Below are 19,814 nucleotides of genomic sequence, written 5' to 3' on the forward strand. Positions count from 1 at the left end.
ACTAAAAACGTTCAATTCTGCACAAATCCGATAAAAATGTCTTAAATGACACAATTTTGCAATGAAAGTATAGGTAGTTCCCGAGATACGCGGTATTTATAAATAAATAAATAAATTTCATTTCATTTCATTTCATTTCATTTCATTTCATTTATCTGGTATCTGTTAAGGACCTATTAAATTACAGGAATAATTCTGGAATTTATCTGTATTTTTTATTTGACAGAAAAATCCGCTTCCCTAATGTAATAACACGCTGGGAATTACGGAACGGTTTTTTATGTAAAATTTATCTTTTTATTTACAATAATATTTAAATACATCGGAAACCATAATAATGTGAATCTAAATAAATATTTAAAATATTTTTTAGCTGAAGGAATTGTTTTAGGCTGGAAATAGACGAATCGAGATCGTCGCGGTACCGCGAAAATCGCGTATGACGCTGTCAATTATGTTATAAAATCTGACAGATAGGCGAGATAATCGCGGTTCGTGTATGGAACCATCCGAGGTCTGGTGACGATTGAATGTGCCAAGAAGAAATAATGTTTATCAATTTTCGAATCAAATTGGTTATTTCACATAGTTTATGCAAAATAAAATACAAAACTCTTTTCCCTACACGTTTTTTCAAACGAATTCACCAGAAAAAGTGAAAACAATCGGTTCGCGCAACCGCGAAAATCTCAGGAATACCGAAGTTGGGTATCTCTGCGAAACAGCAGGCGCGATCGGAGGCGCGGAAGATTTGACAGCCCAACTATTCTACAACTGTTATAAACAAGGCGCGAATTTCGCGGTACCGCGACGATCTCGGTTCGTCTATTTCCAGCCTTACGATAGCACTTTCAGATCTCCTTTAAGATTTTCGTTTAAAAAAAAATACCGTTTTACACCTTGACAGTGGAAAATTCTCCTTCGTGACAGAATATCATTTTCCTTGGGAAATAAAATTTATCAAACATCGTTTGAAGTACCAATTCCATTCCAAATTTCCTAATGGGCCTTCTAAAAAGTTCGTCAGCGAGGGAAAATCCGATTGGAGCACCGATTTGGAGCGTTGGCGAGCTTATGAAACCCGGTTTTTGCCTAGCGGGTGACTGCTCAGAGACGTCACAACCAGATCAAACTCACCACTGGCTACGAATTCGCAAAATTTTTGCAATGTTTTCGTTTTATAGTGGCTTAAATATAATCGAATGAATATAGATAATCTTACCAAATTTGCCACTTAGCAACGTGAGCAAATATAAAACAAATTAATAGGAAGTAAATTTTGCACAAAATCCTAACTGCTCAAGGTTTCTAGTCATGCTCCACGAGTGGTGAATATGAAAGACAACTTTTTGACAGCCGCCAGCAGAAAAAAAACAAAACACAACAAACCACAACAATCCAACGGCGAATGGCGTCGGGATTGTACCGTAAACAAGCAAGGTTGGTGCCGACGAAAACTGACGAAAAATGGCTCGGCGTAATGTGTGGAGCGGTGAGGAGACGATGGAGCTGCTCGAGATTATCAAGGAGCATAACTTTATGCAGCTGTTCGCATCCGTCAGCCGTGGCCAGAAGGATTACCATGTGTACCGGTTGATAGAGGAAGAAATGCAGAAGAATGGCTTCGGTGGCAAAGACGCAGGACAGATTTATCACAAGTGGAAAAACCTGAAGCGAGCATTCTATCAGTCGAAAAAGTTGAACAAGGGGCGTGCCATCTGTGAGTTCGCCGAAGAGCTGGCCGATATACTGGAGAAACCGTGCGCCATGAAGCGCCGCGAGCCAGGTAAGCAACAGTGCTGTGTACGCCCGTGCCCGTGCGAACCGAACCATGCTGATGTTATTTGTTACTTATTCTTGCAGATCCACCAGCTGAACCGGTGGAGGGTGAACCAGGTAAGAGTGACAGACAACAAACTGTTTGGCCTACCGTGTGATAGTTCGTGTGTCTAATTCTGTTCTCGATCCTATCCATACTTGCAGCTCCGGTAAAGAAGCGAAGCAACACTCAGATCAAAACGATCCGCAGCCAGATTGTGACGAAACTTGCCAAAGCGCAAAACGATAACTGTGAAGAGTTCGCCAAAAAGTGGAACGATCTCAACGACTACGAGTTCAAGCTGTACAAACGGAAGGAAAAGGAACAGACCGCCATCGTGAACCGTTTGCTGGAGGACAGCCGTACGACGCTGATGAGTCGCTGCAGGGATATACTGGCCGGGCGGGAGATAAAGATAAACGAAATCGGCGAAGGCGAGGAGGAGGAGGACGACCCCTTAAACATAATTGAAATAGAGACTACGGACGTGGAGGTTGCACCTGGGGAGGAGGGTACGGTTAAGGATTTTTTAAATTCGATCAAGTTCGAATAAGCCGACGGGACGTGTTTAGACAATAAGTTTTGTGACCGCAATTCGGTAATAAATGCAAACGGCCCGAAAAAAGAAAGATGGCCAAAGGCTCAAATGTTTACGTTTGTTCAAGTCACGCACCTTTTTCCTTACACACCTTGGGAGCTACCAGCGCCACTGTCAAAGGTGAATCGAATTGGAATGCGTAGGGTGGGGGAATATATTATTTACCTTTACACTTTGGACGAGGATCGCCGTTTCGTGTCGCCACTTTTTGCCGATCAGCGCAGAGACGCAGCTGCTTAACATTAACTGCACACACGCTGGTTACGTAAGCACGTCGGAAACTATGGCTGCCAAGGAACCGTCCCCGATCGTCAAATCCTACCTGATTCTGTACAACGCAGCCCAAGTCGTCGGGTAAGTACCGCTAATGAGTGCCAGCGCACCGCAACTTTCTCTTTTCTAATCGCACCTTTGCCTTGCCTCGCACAGCTGGTGTTACATGCTATATCAGCTGATAGCTTACTACACCATCGACAAGGGCACGGAAAAAACGCTCTGGGACTATCTTGGATTCACCGTCATCCTATTCCAAAATGCAGCTCTACTCGAGGTAAGAAATCTACAACATTGCACTGGTCTGTTTCGTGACACATACTTGCAACTCACACCTGCCTTGCGGAACCATTACAGATTGTACACGCTTTCACGCGGATCGTGCCGAGCAATCCGGTCATCACCACGTTCCAGGTACTGTCGCGGGTGATGGTCGTCTGCGGTGTTGTGATGGCTACACCGACTGGCAAAGTTTCACCGGGTCTTCCGCTTGCCATACTGGCCTGGTCGGTGACGGAGATCATTCGATACGCGTACTACGCCCTCAACCTGATCGACGCCGTCCCGCAGCTGCTCATCTTTCTGCGCTACACCACCTTCATAGTGCTGTACCCGACCGGCGTGACCGGTGAGCTGCTGTGCTTCTTCTGGGCCCAGTCGCACGTGGCCAACACGAAACAGTGGAGCATCGAAATGCCCAACACGTACAACTTTACCTTCTCGTACCTGTACTTCCTGTGGGCGGTGATGCTGCTCTACATTCCACTGTTCCCTCAGCTGTACCTGCACATGTTTGCCCAGCGCAAGAAGATTCTAGGCTCCGGCTCGAGCAGTGGCGCGACCAAGCAGAAGCACAATTGACTGCAAGCGTTTGGCTTTCCGGCTTGACCGTACCCAAGCTCCTAAGAGAAAAGCCTTCCCAAATGTATGCTACAGTTAAACTTTTGTATTGCTCTCCATTTTTATTATGTATTTCTTTTTTTTTTTTCAAAAAGCAAATAATGGGTTGGACTTTCTAAGTTTCTTTGTCGCCGTATCAGCAGGGATTTCAGACTGATAAGTTAAAGTTAGTTTGATTAAAACGGTGCATTCGTTTATTGTTAAAGGTTTAGTTTTACACATTCATTCCATTGTGGTGATAGCTTAATCGACTTTAAGTGGGTGTGCAATGTTGGGCGCGGGTCGGGTTGAACGAACAAAAATAAAACTAAAATGTTTTAAAGGAAATGCTACTCAAATGGCTATGTTTAATCGAGAACGTGACCGTCATGGATTAGTTGGCTTTTGTCAGCTTCTGCTGGGTCTGCGTTCCTCGCCCGAAAACCTTGCGCCGCTGGGCAAACATGTGCAGGTACATCTGCGGAAAGAGGGGCATATAGCAGATGGCCATAATCCAGATGAAGTAGTAAAAGGAGAAGCTAAAATTGAACCGATTCGGCAATTCCACACTCCATTTGCCCGTATCGCGGATGTAGCTTTGGGCCCAGTAGCTGCACAGCAGCTCTCCCAGAAAGCCACACGGATACATCGGGATGAAGATCGTGTACCGCAGCCAAACGAGCAGCGACGGTACGGCTGGAAGCAGCAAGTGAGCCACATAGTAGCTGTACCGAATGATTTCGGTCAAACTCCAGCAGAACAGCGCTAGTGGAAGCCCTGGGGATTTCTGGCCGGTCGGTGTGCCTTCGATAGCCCCCGCAACGATCATGCAGCGTCCGAACACCTGCAGGAACGTCATCGCTACGTTGCTTGGGACGATACCGACCATGGCATGGACCACCTCAAGTATTGCTAGCATTTGAAAGAAGAATGTCGCTTGCCCCACGCGGCTCCACAGCGTGTCTAGGGATTGGCCGTGTACGGCGAAGTGCTGAATAAATTGCACGAAAATGTACGTCCAGCTACGGGTGAGGGCAAAGGGCGAAATCCAACCAAAAAAAAGTAGATTAGCGTTTGACGAATGCGAGAGGGGGCTAATCTCTTGGCCTCAACAAGACATTCCACCGATACAATAGATAACTTACCCTGCAAATTGAGCCGTATTGTACAGTGCAAGGTATCCTTTAACTAGGACGGATTGGTTTTCCTTCTTTTCCTGTGCCATTGCTCGGCTGGGTCGGTAAATTGTTTAAGCAAGTAAGCGTAGCTGCTTTTTCGTAGGTTACGCAGGTCCAACTGTCCGGACAGCAAGTTAGCAAGTACACGACAGAACTCCCGTTATGTGCGCATACCCAGAAGGCAGTGCAATACCCATATGATGTTTCTTATCGCTGTGTTTACGTTTCATGAAGGGATGAATTTATCGGATGAACTGCAGTGAACCCATTGATATTCCCTCGTAATGCGGATAGGGCCGTAGCGATTTTTTCCATTCGGGTCTATTTTGTACTTTAACGAATATTGAAATAACGGGATTTTCTCAATTTCTTTGCATGTTTTTTTTTTCTTTATTTTTATAGAGACTTTGAGGCAATTGGCCTCATTGGCCTCTTTCAATCGGTCGATTAATTATATATGTAAAATCTAACATTCTTCTTTGCAAGCCATTTGTGGCTTGCAGTTACCTTATACCGGGTAGTCTCGATTTACTTAAAGCTATCCGTCTCGTTCGTTAAATACTCGGTCTTTGTTCCGTAATTTTCCTATTTGCAGTAATCAAAGAAAAGTCAAAACGAATTGAAACGTAATCAGACTTGCCAGGAGGCTGAATCCCATACAAACGGACGTTTTGTTTTAGTCATCATGAATGAACGTTATGTTAAATGGTAAACGATTGTTTCGTCGGGTTCTGTGTGCCTACAGACACCGCTTTTTTTATTTTAATAACTGCCTCGCCGGCATTTCCCATACAATGGAAAAGCCCGACAGGCGGAATATATACAGCACGTCACCATTTACTGTCCACCGGCCTGTGCTTCCGGCAGGCTGCGAATGATATCGGAGTCTCCGGCGTCGGTGATCGAGAGGGTGCACACGCGGAAGTATTTACCGCAGGCCGTACCCAGCTCAATGTTGTTGCCGTTGTAATGGTGCACACCGGTCTTGGCCAGCATAGCATAGTACTCGATCTCCGATTTACTACAGTAACGAAAGAGCAATTGTTAATACCTTTCACGTCTTACCTGCGAGACCGAGAGTTTACCCCTGTTGGGCCGTTCCATTTCGTTGAACCATGTGGATTCACTGGACGTGTACACGGTACGTACTTCCGAGTGAGCACCTCCCCCACAATGATCACTCCATAGGTTTTCCAATGGGTCACCACATTCGGGCAGCTGAGTGAGTCAGCTCGGGAAAACATACTTCTCAGTCACAATCGACTCCATATGATTCCACAAAACGTAGCATCCACTAAAGGAAAACTCTACTTCTCGGTAATCGGTCGCCCGCGCGCGGACATGCTACTTACCGGAGGTGCGGCGTGTTGTTGGCAATGATGACCAGCTTGGCCTTTCCCTGGCGGAGGGTACGCAGAGTCTGCTTATAGCCCAGGCAGGACTTGCCAGATTTCATCACCAGCGCCAGGCGAGAGTTGATGCTCTCCAAAGCCTTTTTCTGTAACATGGATGGAAAAAGTAGGGTTATGGAGAGTGTCAATAGGACAACCTCGTTTTACGATGGCGATTCTCAGTAATTCACACATACCTGCTTCTTGGCGGTCACCATTTTGCACAGTTAACAACGTTAGACGGATCTAGAACCTAGAATGAGGAACAATAACTTTAATATCTCCTGTTTTCCGACACGTGGAAATGAGCGCTCTCCGGCCACACGTCCTACCTGAACGAATGCTACAGCGAAAAGAACTTTTGACAGAACCCCCTTGTTGCCAAATGCCTGGGATTTTGAACCGCACAATGGTAGCGTTGAAATAATCTTACAATTTATCTATTTTTGTTCATATAATTTAGAAACAATTTTGTAAAAAATATTTGAAATACGATACGAACAAATTTAAACAAAATTTGACTCAATTTGTGTGGATTTTTAATTAAAATTTTGGATATTAAACTGCTCGAATTAACTGTCAAAATTGTGTGCCCATGCAGCAAATTGCATATTAAAAAATATTTAATTAATTGCCATTAAAAACTGTTCTGATTATTGAGAGAGATTGTGAAATAAATGTAATTAAAAATAAATATTTTCCAAACTGGCAAACACATATCCTTCGAGAGGATGTTGCGAAAAAAAGTAAAATAAAACCATCTGTGCAGCATAAGCTGATCGACTTTCAACTCCACACGTTTAGCTCGAATTTTGCCATGTCCGGTTGGCTCTTTCTCTCGCAGATTTTGAAAGCTAGCTATCTCTCGCATCGGCTACCAATCAGCCGCCATATTGTGAAACGTCGTCGCCGGAAAAAAGAAACGCATCGGACAGTGGCAGTGCCGTGAAGAAAGAGATCATTTTCAGCGAATCATTGCGCGTTTGCAAAAAGACACTGCCCCAATCACTATTTCTGGACGCTTAAAGATCCCCGCTTGTTTGAAGCCCGATCGGGAAGAGAACGGGGTGAAAGTGAATACCTAGCTGGTGCCTCTTCTTTTGTGCGTACGTGAAAAGTGTTTTCTCTGCCGTCCTCACTTTCGTGGTTCCAATTCTAGTTCCCCGTGCCCAATTTCTCTCGTGTGTCTAGTGTGCGGAGTTTGGGAAAAAACCGGGGGAAAGTGTAGAAGTGCAGCGGCAGACTTTGCAGTTGTGTTGGCAGTGCATCGGAAATTCGCCCGCACCCCCCTTGTACCGTGTAAGGAGACGGTCTGTGAGGCTTTACTGGATAGGCGAAAGGTGCAGAGGGAGTTTAAAGTGTTCGTACAGTGCAGAATCGAAAAATTGTCATCTACCACCATTATTACACACCTACACACCCACACAAAATTCTCATACTCATACACACACACACACACACACACACCTACGCTTTGCGGAAGTAATTTGTATCATTTGCTTACCGTCGCGGTTTGTCGCGTTCTGTTCTCGAACACAGATCCCGTTCGTTTCCGGTTTAGTTTGTTCTTTACAAAATTTTCTGTTCTAGTGACCATTCCCTGGTAGTGCGAGGGTGTCGGAAAATTCGCATTAAAAGTAAAAAGCCATCCGCCCAACTGTAGGTGAAAAAGTGTGTTAGCAGAGCCCTAAAGCTGTGTGGTCCGGTCTCCGAACCGACGGAACATTTCCTTCTCTCCTGCTTTGGGAGTAAGTTTTGCCCCCACACACGCTTTGTCAACGCCTTACCTTACCTATCTATAGCCCGGTATCGCGAATAAAGCTATCTTCTGCGTCTGCAAGCATTTCCTTGCCGTGGGATAAACCCATACCGGTTCGGGAAGAGTGCGCGTCGTGAGGGAGCAGACGCGAAGCAGCGAAAGAGTGCGGCTTGACGCGCCTAGTGTTGTGTGCCTAGTGTACACGCGTGTGTGAGAGCGTGCGGGCGTGTGTGTGCGTGCGTTTTGCGGAGGAGGACTAGCAAGCGGACCAAGTGCGCTCAGTGCATTTGCAACAACTGCTTTGTCGTCGGTATACAGCTTATTGGAACTTTCAGCAACAGCAGCGCAGCAGTAACAACAACCACCAATGTCAACCGTGTCAGATCAGGTAGGCCGTTGTTGAGGAAGCAAACAAGTTTGCCAGCCCGATCTTATCTAATGAATGTTTTAATTTTTTTTATAATCGTTCCAGCGGATGAAAGGACAAGGAAATCATGGTAAATCTTAGCATAATCTCCCATCATACTTGCATGGCATCACAACAAGGATGTACTGAATGGATGCAGTCTTTCTGAGAAGACGTTTCCAAGGGCTGCCTAATATCACATCCCTGGCTTGTAGTTTGTTAGTCGAAATTAGTACTGGGGAGTGCGGAATAAAAGTGTAATCTCTTTGCAACAGTTGACACAGTTCGAATACAGCGCAGAAGCGCAATTCGTCAGTGACCCAAAAACCGGCATGGAACGATAACAATTGGTCCTGGCTGTTGCTACTCTTGCTCTAGCAGAAAGCTGCATGCGCGGGTTCTGCTTATTGAAGGCCACAGAACGTGTTGTGTTTTGTGAAACGTTATCTCAAGCCCAGCCAGTCTGATAGATATGCCGTGGGGGGACGGCATAAGCAAATGACGCGCTATGTATAAAGAAAATACGGCGTCGATGCGGGCGCTAGCGCCATATTTCACTGTCTTTGTTGTTGTTCGTATACTGGCAGTGTATGGACGATTTCACATTCTCTATGGACTACGCAGCAGGTTCGACTCCGGTTAATTGAACTTTGGGCGTAGGGAATGTGATCAACATACACCACCGTGTAGTGCGATAGTATCCAATGTTTGAGTCCCTAGACAAGGTGTACCATTCCGTAACGATGGCCATAGCAGACGGGCGTAGAGCGAAACCCTTTTTCGAGTCGCGCGATGCCTCGTAGGGGAAGATGGGCTGAAGCAGAAGGGACGGAATGTGAGGGTTTCATTGCAGCAGCTCTATTTGTTTGGTTGGCTTACCGCGAATAGCTATCTCGTTTTCTTATCTCTCTCATTCTTCGTAGTTGTCTCTCTTTCACTCTCCCGTTCTGTTCTATCTATTTTGCGCGAGCCATCGGTCTGCGTTGTTTGTAGATCGATTTCGCTTTGTGTTGCTTAATATAACGTAGTGTGTCGTTTGTTATTGGTAGACCGACGAATAAACCAGCGAGTTGCGTTGGCAGGTGCTGAAGGAAGTGTGGGTTACGATTGCAAGGGGGTGAGTTCGTCCCCCTCCCCTAGTTTACCGGTACGAGACAACGAAGAGGGGAATGGTCCACATTATTGACAGTGGGGAATGGGGTATACGATCTTCTTTTGCATCGTACATATTCTGTTGAATTGGCAGCACTAGAGAGTGTGCTTGTTTGTTTGGGTTTTAGTTCAGTACCAAGCATAAAACCGAATGTCCAAAATCATAAAACATTAACTACCCTACACTTAACGAATAAAAACACGATCTAAACTAACGAGAACTATAAGAATTGCTTATCCAAGACCATTGGACAAACGGTGAGACGACGATGAGTGAAACTAATGGAAACCCGCTGTAAGGGATGATCCATTTGATCTGAGGGAAGGAACGTCTATCTGGTTTGTGTATGTGTGTGTGCGGGCGTGAATCTATTCGCCAAAGTAACCAGCTTACTCTCCGATCTCGGCGTTCTCCTGCTGGATGAATGTCGTCACGTCATCTTCCCAAATCATCATCAACCCTCCTTTCCTTTGCACGCGCCCCAGTGTAAGAGCGCCGCAATAGTTTATACACACCCCCCGGATATGTGGTGTGTATGTATTGGTAGCGTGATGCGTCGATTGGTTGTTTATGTGTAGAGAGGCGCACGCAGCTTGCGGGGAGGTGCGGCAGTAGTCGGTGCGCTTAAGCGATGTGGTGCGCCTGAACGATGCTGCAGCGTCTGATCAGCAGAGCGAGCGATGCCGGGTGGGCGGGCGCGAAGGGAACCATGGAATAATGGCAGGGAAAATGAAAAAGTACAATGAACTTGGATGTGTGAACCAGTTCTTTGAGACCTTGGCATAGAGTGAATGTGACGCTTGCTTGATTTTTTGTTCAGCATACGAGATTTAATACAATGCAATGGGGTTTGAGTAGGACTATTTTTACATTTTCAACTTCTGGATCGAAGTTCAATAATTTTATATGGTAGTATAAGTTTCAGTAAAAATAATACGATGATAAATAATACCTTCTCCTTCTTCTTCTTTGGCTCAACAACCGATGTCGATCAAGGCCTGCCTGTACCACTTGTAGGCTTGGCTTTCAGTGACTAATTGATTCCCCCTTATAGCAGGATAATCAGTCCTACGTATGGCGGCGCGGTCTATTTGGGGATTGAACCCATGACGGGCATGTTGTTAGGTCGTAAGAGTTGACGGCTGTACTACGAGACCGGCTTAAATAATACCATACGATGATTAATTAATTTTATGTTACCACTAGTATAGTAATGCAAGGTCCTACTAATTTATGTATGTCCCGGTAAAATATAACAATGCTAATTTTATGTTTATTAAACAACAACGACGTGGGGGATTTTGTTGTCTACTTGTTTTTTAGACTAACACTACAATGAAAAAGAAAAGATAGGAAATGTTGGACAGCTATGCAAGTTAAAGCTTTTAGGCTAATTAGCTATGCATCAACGCCTTTTTTGTTTGAGCCATAAAGGGTTTTCCAGGTGACCTCATAGTTGTGGGACACTTCCTTGACTTTTTCTTATGGGAAGTGAGCTGCATATGATAGAAATTGGACTCTATGGCACCCTTTTGGATAGGCACTTTCGAAATTCTTATTGGATTTGTCCAACATGAGTGCTATAGAGTCCAATCCCCATTATATTAAGTTCATTTCACCTAAGAAAGAGTCAATAAAGTGTCTCACTGCTATGAGAACTGCTGGAAAACCCTCTAAGAGGATCTTACTAATCTTCATTCAATATTACTAACATATTTAACGCACCGTGATTATTTTGACTCGACAGGAAATGGCGATTATAATTCTTGGAGTGCGCAAGTGAATCACGGCCCAGGTGGTGTAGGACATCAGAAAAAATCGGATGATGGCTACTACCGTAATCATGGAGCTTACCAGAGTCATGATAGTGTCAGGGTAAGAAATTTGCTTTTTTGCGTTCGAAGACAAAAATGAAATAATACTTTCATGTTCGTTGTTTATTATAGAATGTCGAAAGAGGTATGCAAGGACTTGGGCTTGGATCCGCGTCGCGCAGCGGTAACAGCGATGGCAACTCTGGCGTATCGAAATACTATCAGCAACAGCAGCAGCAAAAGGAAGCTCCCAAAAAGATGACCTGGGCCACGATCGCTTCGCAGCCGGCGAAACCGCAAGTGAACACCACCAGTACGACGGTGAAGAAGAAGGGTCCGGGCATGCCGCCACCACCGATGATTCCTGGCAAGCATAACATGGACATCGGTACCTGGGATTCGCCGTCCAAGAACGGACCTAGCGTCATCGTACCCACTCCGCCGCCGATTATTCCACCGCCGGTTATCGAACCGTCACCGCTGGCCGATCCCGTGCCGTCCAAGTCGGGCGGGGGTCGCGAATCTGTTGGTGGTGCTTCATCGCAACACCATGGTAGTAACAGTCAGGGTATGGGACCAGCGGGCATTCAAAGCTCCAGATGGCCCACACCGGGCCAGGCGCAGATTCAGCAGCAACAGCCGAGCGGTACGCCGTCGAGCAGCGACAGGAACAATGGTCCCTCCGCAGGAACCAACTCCGGTTCGGGAGGCAGCGGAAGCAATGCTGCATCTGGCGGTTCCATGCCGCCCGGATCACAGCATCACAACCAGCACCACCAGCATCAGCAGGGTTCGCATACGCGCAACCACTCGTCGCCGTATCAGCCGCCGCAACAGCAGCAGCCTCACCATGCGGATCGGCCAGGATCGAATTACGATCGAGCACCGCACCACCAGCATCAGCAGGGTGGTTCGCAGCACGGAAACAGCTACAACCAGTCTCGCAACCAGAACGCTGCCTACTCTCCGTCAGGACCGGGCGGTTTGGCTGCAACTGGACCATCATCTGCGATGGCAGATCGTCAGAATAGCGGCGGTTCGGGTGGCGACAACTACCGCCCGCCACACGATGGCCGAAGTGGCCCACAGCAGCATAACAGCATGCACCACCATCAACAGACGGAAAGGGCTCCATTCCATCATCAGCAGCGTCCATCGAATCATCACGGCGATCGTGTATCGGGCGGTAGCAGCTACCAGCCTGCTGATCGTGGCCATTATGGATCTAACAGTAGTTCTGACGCTGTGTCGCATAACAGCAGTTCGACCGTGCCGCCAGTTACGACCGCCCCAGCAGCAGTAAAGGCACGATCGCCATCACCTACCATTTCAGAGAGTGAAATGGCTCTGAAACTCGCCGAATCACAAAAAATTCTTGACCAATTGAAAACCAAAAACAATTATAACCCTGCCTCGTTGGATCTACTGAAAACAGTCGATTTAGCAAGGTAAACGTTGCGCAGTGCATCTTCCGTTGTGTGGAATATTGACTTACTATTGTTTCATGTTTATGTTTTAGATTCTTCGTGATCAAATCGTATTCGGAAGACGATATTCATCGTAGTATTAAGTACGAGATATGGTGCTCGACCGAGCATGGCAACCAGCGCCTGGACCAAGCATTCCGAGAGCGTGAGGAAAAGGGCGGCACGGTGTATCTGTTCTTCTCCGTGAACGGTTCGGGCCATTTCTGCGGCGTGGCGCAAATGATGACCGCTGTCGATTACAACTCCAACTCGAGTGTCTGGTCGCAGGATAAATGGAAGGGTACGTTCAAGGTGCGTTGGATCTACGTGAAGGACGTACCGAACTCGCACCTGCGCCACATTCGGCTGGAGAACAACGAAAACAAATCGATGACAAACTCGCGCGACACACAGGAAGTGCCAAATGCGAAGGGCATTCAGGTGCTGCAGATCATTCACAGTTTCGAGCACCAGTCGTCGATATTCGATGATTTTCAGCACTACGAAAAACGCCAGATGGAGGAGGACACGCGTAAGCACGAAGCACCTCCGCCATCGAACCATTCGTACCACAACCAGCGAGACCGGCGCGAGAATCAGGGCGGTGGAAACTACTATGACGGCCCTGGCAAGTATCACGGTGGTGGTGGTGGCGGCGGCGGCTATAACAACAAATACAATGACCGTGGTGGAGATGACGGCTATGATGGTGGATACGGCAGTCGAGGTGGTGGTGGTGGCTATCATGGAGGATACAACAAAGGCGGAAGCAGCGGTGGTTACGGTAAGGAGGGATAGTTTTTTTTTTTTTCCAAACGCTTCAATTGCCTCATCTTTGGGAAGTATCCTTTGGTGCTAACTAAGTGTGATGCGATCGCTTTTCAGGAGGTTATAACAATCGTAACAGCTACAACAATCGTGACGATCCGGGACGTGGTTATCCGAGCTTTGACCGGCGTAATAATAATGGCAACAGTGGCGGAAGCAACAACAATGGCGATGATCAACATGATGCTGCCGCACCAGGCGGAGGTGGTGGAGGTGGATATAATTCGCGCGGTGGTTATAACAATCGCTCACGAGATTATTATCGCGATGAGCGCCGAGGACCGAATGACTACGGTCGAGCTCGAGGCAGCGACTTCGATAACGGGCGAGACAGTGATGGTGGAGGTATCTACCGAAGCGGAGACCGTGGAGACCGCGGCGATCGCGGAGATCGTGGTGAACGTGGTGATCGCGGAGATCGCGGAGATCGTGGAGATCGTGGAGATCGCGGAGATCGCGGCGATCGTGGTGATCGTGACCGAGGCTCTTCTCGAGACCACTTCCGGGTGAGTGGAATTAAGTTATGCAGTGCTTTGTAAACTTTTTATAATTTATTGTAACGGTTTATATTGACAAATATTGAAATGCTTCCAGGATCGGAACGATCGGATGATGGGTCCTGGCAACAATCGTGGAGGATCTGGTAGTAACGGCAGCGGCTCTAACATCTTCAGAAATCCAAATTAGGCAACTGACGAATAACTGATTAAACTATCCGAATACACGAAGGACTTATCACTACTGCCATGGTGGTAGGAGAAAAACTCAACTGCAGGCTGAAGATGCGGAACGCATCCTTCAGACAGACCGATGGTTCCTTTTCTTATTAATCTGATGGTTCATGAATGGAGGATATGGAGGATATCGGTACAGATACAGAGGATAACCCATATTAAAACGAAGATAAATGTGAGTATGAAGGGTAACAGAAGCTAACAGGTAACAGAAACACAACCGCGACTTGGCTATGCTCGGAATATTTATCCAAAAGTGCTTAAGAGATGCCAACGTATTTCGTTGATGTACTAGAATGATACGACTTTGAGGCAGATGTAACAATAGCGTAGAAAAATAACAAGGATAGCAGGAGATACAATTGGATAATCTGCATGGCATTATCTCTTGTGCATCTTAAATTACGCTAGCCATGTACTACTCAAAATCCCGCGCCCTCAAATCCACAAGACTGTCTACTCTTCATTCTCCCTTACCCCACATAAAAACTAGGTACATTGCAGTCTACACAAGATAAAAGTACAGTACTATAGTGCAAAGGAAAGTAAATTGTTATCAATGTTGTCTTAAACCGCCTGATTAAGTATCCACAAACAAACAGCACTTGAAGAAAACGTGTACAGACGAAGGGAGCGGATGTAGTTCAAAAAGTTCTTACAAACAATATGTTTTATCGATGAAGTATGTTTTTAAACTGTAGGAAATTGTAACGTTTAACAAACTAAACTCAATTAAACGGAAAGAGAACACATAAACAAAACAGAAGAAAAGAAAGAAAACAAACAAGATACGAAATATAACAACGTTACAAGCAAACCCGTATGAATACATACCGTAAGAAGAGAACAAGTAAAACACTGCTCTGTCAACGTATATTCTTTAAATACTGTTAAGTTGTAACTTAAATTATATAAGCTAAGCTGTGTGTTTGTGTGTCTCAGTCAAAGAAACAAGCAACGCTGGGAAGCAATGAAACCCAGCATAATAATGAGAATTAGGAATGATGACAAGAGCTGTGGCAAGGCACAAACAAGAAAAGGTCGAGGAAACGCGCGTCACACACATAGCATTGCCACGATGATGCAAAAGGACTGAAACTACTGAGGACATTGTGACAGCCTCCCCCTCCCGATGCTCTAACAGATATGATGAAGTATGATTTTAAATGGGGTGAGCAAGCAGTGCCGCGTAGCCAAGCTCAACAACTCGTAGTCGTGTTACGGGCATTCAACATTCAAGTATATTTTGTTGACGAACGATGGCAAAAATGTGTCCTGTGCGTGTATTTTGAACTCTCATTGCTAGAAGAAAAATGTCAGTATACACACAAGTAACACATGCGTGATTATCCCTGAACCACAAGTCTTATAGTAAACCAGTATATGCCACTGATGCCGTATACTACAAATCTACATATTTCATCACCGTGTAGAACACGACGGTGGTATGCACTATTTATGGTTTCGATTGTGCTTTACGGTAGAAAAGGTATCACTCGGTACCATTTTTTGATTTGGGAGTACTTCTTAGATACCGTAATAACAGAAGGGGGAGCATTGGGAATAGCTGCATGAGTTTTGCACCGTTTGGCGGTAGTATAATAAGAATCCCACTGATCCAAGAAGCGCTTCTATGTGGAAGGTAGATAACTAAATTATACGACGAACCGAACAAAAACAAATTTTGGGATTACATTTGGTGCAGCAAGAAACTGTAATTATATTCCAACAATTCTTTTTTTTACTTAAGTTAAACAAAAAATAAAGCGACAAAAAAGGAAAGATGTATTAAGGATATACCTGAGCGAGCGCAGGTTCCATTCATTGCTGCACACCGTCTCAGTGGTTAACGTGTTCGGACGGTTGTTAATCATCATGAGTCTTGTGCTTACGAGGCAATAAAAATAATAAATCATCCCAAATGCCACGAATATTACAAAACAACAAACACTTTTACACATCCACACATACACAAATCTCTAACTGTAACAGTCTCTTATCCTCCCGCCACTAAATCGAAACATTTTGAACTGAAGCAAAAAGAATTATATAAGTGTAACGAAACGATAAGGGAAATGAAAAAAAAAAACTTTCTAGATTAATACGGACACATACACACGTACGTGTTTTCTTTTTCTGTGTATTTGTGCGTTTTCGTCTATTTGTATCGTGGCGTGAACTTCATCTTTAAAAACAAATGGTAAAACTTGGTACGAAAGTAGTACGCGCTCTCGATCGAAAACAAGGAAAAAGACACACCACGATACACGGCACGACTACTATAGTCCTTTAGGATTGCAAAAGGAAAAGAATGTGTATGGGTGCATGATTGCAAGTGTGTACATGTACATGTGTGTCGTGTGCATAGTGAGTTCGCAGTATACCGTAGAAGTTATCCGATTGGGATTGTGTAGGATTGAACACAATGTAACCGTGGGGAAGGACATACAATTTGTAGTTGCGTACACAACACAAACAGCATCGTAAGAACTAGCATAATGGTTCCTTCGTTTGTAAGACTATACGACTAGCGGAACGCATTATCTAGGACAGGTGAAGAGATAAACAAATCAAACGTAGCCACACATAACATGATAGTAACAAAGTAGTTAAAAAGATACTTGTATAAGAAAATGAACTTTTTTTTTAATAACTTGTTTCTTTTCACTCCATGTATAACCAACCAGGCTTGAATATTATAATAATTATTTATGTTATTTCAATTTCGAAATCACGATCCAGGAAAAACAAATTCCTTACATTGGAGGAGCTGTACGTTAGACAGATCCCGATAATAAAATTCACACTCCTAAACGAGCACAAGTGTGTTGAATAAAAAATAAATAATTTAAAATGATAAAGAAGCATATTAAAATGACGCTAATAAAACAAACAAACGAACACAATTTGACACTGTCCCATTTGTATCGGTTGCCCAAGGCTGCTAGGAATGAAAACACGATACATGATACTGATGTAGCAAGTCCTTGTTGGTGAACTTTATGCAATACGTGCACTCGCCGCAAGTAGGAGAATACAAACACACTACCATCGGTGCGTAATTTGCTGCACAAGCTACACGTTAACATGAAACGAACTGTCGCGGCAGACTACAATTGAGAATTGTTCCGGTAGTTTATGGAAGTTGATGATTATCGCAAAGTACGAAGTATTGGGGAGACGAAGATTGAAGATGTATGATGCTTCCTTAAGCAGGGCATTGGCGTGTAAAATGATGAGGAGAGATGTTGATGGGAGTGGGAGAGCACAAGATACATATAGCTGGGGATACTAGGCAAGCTTGAAAACAAATTGAAAAGAAAGCACATGGAAAGGGCAAACAAAAGAACGAGAAATAACCAAAAGTTAATTATCTTGCAGTATCATGTGCTGACGTAATCCCATTTGTTTTATGGCATATAATTACAGAGCAAACTGAAATGTCAGAAAAGTGGGATAAGGTGAAAAGATAATATACTGAAAATAAAAAAAGAACCACACTAAACTATCCCTACTTAGTAGGGGGAAAAAGGAAAACATTAAAACAAGTTGAAACAATTAGGAAACTCCCGAAGAGTAGCGATTCGTATGAATTGTTCATGACTAATACATAATATGGTACTACAAACGACTACCATGCAAGTTTACCAGCAAGCAAGCAAGCAACACACAGCGCCAAACGTGTGTATCGCTGGTGTATATACAAAAAAGGAAACACGTTCCAGGTAGTGTAGACCCTTACGTGTACCTATATGTATGTTGTATTGCATGTCAAACAGCCACAGGACATAGGCAACGCTCCTGGTGGAAAAGTGATCGAATTGGAAAAAGAGAGGAAACACATCAGATAAAAACAAACAACAAAAACTAGCACCAATTGCGTCTTGTTGGAGCTGCCGGCGAATGTTTGAAACACAAATGGTGGCGAGCACGGGCTACAGGCATTATATTGCCGTTACTCTACGGCTACTACTTTGGACTATGCACAGGAAGAGAAAGAAAAGCAAAATAACATAAGACAGAACGAACAAACAAACAAACAAACAAAACGTAATAAACATTATTAATAATAAAATTTACTCTGATTTGGGGTCACAATTCTTTGTACGTAATTCTTTGAGAAGAAGTGAGTTTTCGGTTTATATACAGCCTATATATCTTATATGCGGTCTTCGTCAATGCAGTAACATGTTTTGTATTTTGTTTTTTATTTTAAAAAAATGCGCTTCAGCGTAAACACTAGTACACACATTCAGTGGAAAGTCTTTGAATTGTTTTGCATCGTTCGGGGATGCGGTTTTTGTTTTTGGTGAAGTGAGAAAAGAAAAATTAAACCCGTTTCTGTTAGTATATGTGTGTATGAGTGATGATCAGGGGTAAAATAAATATCTTTCTTTAAATCAATTACTAACTTTTCGAAACTTGTGAAAAACCATGAAACTTGAACCGCGTTCCCACGTATTCTGATCTGTCTTCGTATTCATACGGTTGGCAATTTACATTTGTTTAGTACCATTGTTGCTATTGGAATTGCACATTCCTACGTTTAGTGCAACATTTCATAGTAGATGGGTCTGTAATTTAACGGTTAATGGAATAATGTTTTGGCGTTATTTCGGTCCTACAAACTGGATTGAGTTGTAGCTATCAAACAAACCAATGCAGGGTACTACATACTGTTTTAAGACGCATCTATGCTTCTGTCCTTTGCATAGCTCTGTGGAAAATATATTCATATATTGAATAGCATCTGTCTTCTTTTTAGCGCATTGTTTTCTCCACCCCGCCTAAGGCAAAAAGCAGGACACGGAACCATCGGTGGCTGTTTGCCATCGAAACTTATGTTATACACACACACACACATGCACTGCATCACGTCGATTTTACAATCTCGCTACGAGTAGGGGCAGATTGATAACGAAACTTTACGAGTGTAACAAGATGAAATGCATTTTATCTGCTTCGAATTTCATTCGATGCTAACATCATACGAGTAGTTTGGAACGGTTTGATTTATGCCCCTAGAATTAACAGTTTCTTGCGCTATACGTACATGGTCATGTTCGATTTGAATCGTATATATATAAGCAAGCAAGGACAAACTTAATCAAACATTGTGGAACAGGCAAAGGCTTTGCAAAGTAGCGATAATTTACTTTCTTTTTTTCCTAACTTCCCTCTTCGGGCTTCGGGTTACGCCGAACTGTCACGTTAATGCAGACGATATTCGATATTGTCGACAGTGTTATTGTACCATTGTCGCACGGTAAATGCGGATCGAAGTTTAGGTTCTTCGCTCATAAAAAAAACATTTAGAGTTCCTATTGACGACCACAAAATGTTTTGAAAAAGAACCGTGGACCGATGCGAACAAAACGTGCGGTTTATAAAATACTTGTCTTTTGAAGCTAGCGGATTAAAACCTATAGACAAATATCAGTCACTTTTGTTATTGCTTTGCAGGAAGAGAAATGTAATATCCACTGAACAGTACTACTCTCTTTCGCTTACCTTAG

General features: G+C 44.2%; 5 protein-coding genes across 8 annotated transcripts; 3 read left to right on the forward strand and 2 right to left on the reverse strand.

Moving 5' to 3' along the window:
* The first annotated feature begins 1,355 nt into the window (after window positions 1-1,355).
* On the forward strand, window positions 1,356-2,466 carry LOC120949210 (uncharacterized). Its single transcript, XM_040366343.2, has 3 exons — window positions 1,356-1,786; window positions 1,864-1,896; window positions 1,984-2,466. Exons 1-3 carry the CDS (start codon window positions 1,468-1,470, stop codon window positions 2,370-2,372), a joined length of 741 nt encoding a protein of 246 aa, XP_040222277.1. The 5' UTR covers window positions 1,356-1,467; the 3' UTR covers window positions 2,373-2,466.
* Window positions 2,467-2,563: 97 nt separating this feature from the next.
* LOC120949213 (very-long-chain (3R)-3-hydroxyacyl-CoA dehydratase hpo-8) lies at window positions 2,564-3,635 on the forward strand. The gene is made up of 3 exons (XM_040366347.2): window positions 2,564-2,771; window positions 2,847-2,967; window positions 3,048-3,635. Exons 1-3 carry the CDS (start codon window positions 2,701-2,703, stop codon window positions 3,549-3,551), a joined length of 696 nt encoding a protein of 231 aa, XP_040222281.1. The 5' UTR covers window positions 2,564-2,700; the 3' UTR covers window positions 3,552-3,635.
* Window positions 3,636-3,662: 27 nt separating this feature from the next.
* Window positions 3,663-4,975, reverse strand: LOC120949211 (very-long-chain (3R)-3-hydroxyacyl-CoA dehydratase hpo-8-like). Its single transcript, XM_040366344.2, has 2 exons — window positions 4,715-4,975; window positions 3,663-4,591 (listed from the first exon to the last, which is right to left on the reverse strand). The coding sequence occupies exons 1-2, from the start codon at window positions 4,792-4,794 to the stop codon at window positions 3,964-3,966; spliced, it is 708 nt and encodes a 235-aa protein (XP_040222278.2). The 5' UTR covers window positions 4,795-4,975; the 3' UTR covers window positions 3,663-3,963.
* Window positions 4,976-5,462: 487 nt separating this feature from the next.
* On the reverse strand, window positions 5,463-6,497 carry LOC120949212 (60S ribosomal protein L30). Its single transcript, XM_040366346.2, has 4 exons — window positions 6,471-6,497; window positions 6,336-6,391; window positions 6,100-6,245; window positions 5,463-5,768 (listed from the first exon to the last, which is right to left on the reverse strand). Exons 2-4 carry the CDS (start codon window positions 6,354-6,356, stop codon window positions 5,585-5,587), a joined length of 351 nt encoding a protein of 116 aa, XP_040222280.1. The 5' UTR covers window positions 6,357-6,391; window positions 6,471-6,497; the 3' UTR covers window positions 5,463-5,584.
* A 510-nt stretch (window positions 6,498-7,007) lies between these two features.
* On the forward strand, window positions 7,008-18,377 carry LOC120950469 (YTH domain-containing family protein). 4 transcript variants are annotated; one of them, XM_040368514.2, is made up of 8 exons: window positions 7,008-7,498; window positions 7,678-8,285; window positions 8,370-8,394; window positions 11,204-11,331; window positions 11,403-12,718; window positions 12,790-13,520; window positions 13,622-14,070; window positions 14,159-18,377. In XM_040368514.2, the coding sequence occupies exons 2-8, from the start codon at window positions 8,265-8,267 to the stop codon at window positions 14,249-14,251; spliced, it is 2,763 nt and encodes a 920-aa protein (XP_040224448.2). In that variant the 5' UTR covers window positions 7,008-7,498; window positions 7,678-8,264; the 3' UTR covers window positions 14,252-18,377. The 4 variants fall into 4 exon arrangements, with proteins under 4 accessions (XP_040224448.2, XP_040224450.2, XP_040224452.2 ...); XM_040368516.2 differs by having other exon boundaries at window positions 7,729-8,285; XM_040368518.2 differs by having other exon boundaries at window positions 7,008-7,478; window positions 7,729-8,285.
* Window positions 18,378-19,814: the final 1,437 nt, after the last annotated feature.

The sequence above is a fragment of the Anopheles coluzzii genome, chromosome 2 (assembly GCF_943734685.1).
Source record: "Anopheles coluzzii chromosome 2, AcolN3, whole genome shotgun sequence".
Lineage (NCBI taxonomy): Eukaryota > Metazoa > Arthropoda > Insecta > Diptera > Culicidae > Anopheles > Anopheles coluzzii.

Excerpts from the sequence above, each read along its gene's own strand:
- LOC120949210 (XM_040366343.2), top strand. The coding sequence starts at position 1,468 with ATGGCTCGGCGTAATGTGTGGAGCGGTGAGGAGACGATGGAGCTGCTC. Across the intron at positions 1,787-1,863 it reads CATGAAGCGCCGCGAGCCAG|ATCCACCAGCTGAACCGGTG; the intron begins GTAAGCAACAGT and ends TTATTCTTGCAG. Across the intron at positions 1,897-1,983 it reads ACCGGTGGAGGGTGAACCAG|CTCCGGTAAAGAAGCGAAGC; the intron begins GTAAGAGTGACA and ends CCATACTTGCAG.
- LOC120949213 (XM_040366347.2), top strand. The coding sequence starts at position 2,701 with ATGGCTGCCAAGGAACCGTCCCCGATCGTCAAATCCTACCTGATTCTG. Across the intron at positions 2,772-2,846 it reads AACGCAGCCCAAGTCGTCGG|CTGGTGTTACATGCTATATC; the intron begins GTAAGTACCGCT and ends TGCCTCGCACAG. Across the intron at positions 2,968-3,047 it reads AAAATGCAGCTCTACTCGAG|ATTGTACACGCTTTCACGCG; the intron begins GTAAGAAATCTA and ends GAACCATTACAG.
- LOC120949211 (XM_040366344.2), bottom strand. The coding sequence starts at position 4,794 with ATGGCACAGGAAAAGAAGGAAAACCAATCCGTCCTAGTTAAAGGATAC. Across the intron at positions 4,592-4,714 it reads AATACGGCTCAATTTGCAGG|CTGGACGTACATTTTCGTGC; the intron begins GTAAGTTATCTA and ends CCTCACCCGTAG.
- LOC120949212 (XM_040366346.2), bottom strand. The coding sequence starts at position 6,356 with ATGGTGACCGCCAAGAAGCAG. Across the intron at positions 6,246-6,335 it reads TGGTGACCGCCAAGAAGCAG|AAAAAGGCTTTGGAGAGCAT; the intron begins GTATGTGTGAAT and ends TCCATGTTACAG. Across the intron at positions 5,769-6,099 it reads AACAACACGCCGCACCTCCG|TAAATCGGAGATCGAGTACT; the intron begins GTAAGTAGCATG and ends TCGTTACTGTAG.
- LOC120950469 (XM_040368514.2), top strand. The coding sequence starts at position 8,265 with ATGTCAACCGTGTCAGATCAG. Across the intron at positions 12,719-12,789 it reads AAAACAGTCGATTTAGCAAG|ATTCTTCGTGATCAAATCGT; the intron begins GTAAACGTTGCG and ends TTTATGTTTTAG. Across the intron at positions 14,071-14,158 it reads CTTCTCGAGACCACTTCCGG|GATCGGAACGATCGGATGAT; the intron begins GTGAGTGGAATT and ends AAATGCTTCCAG.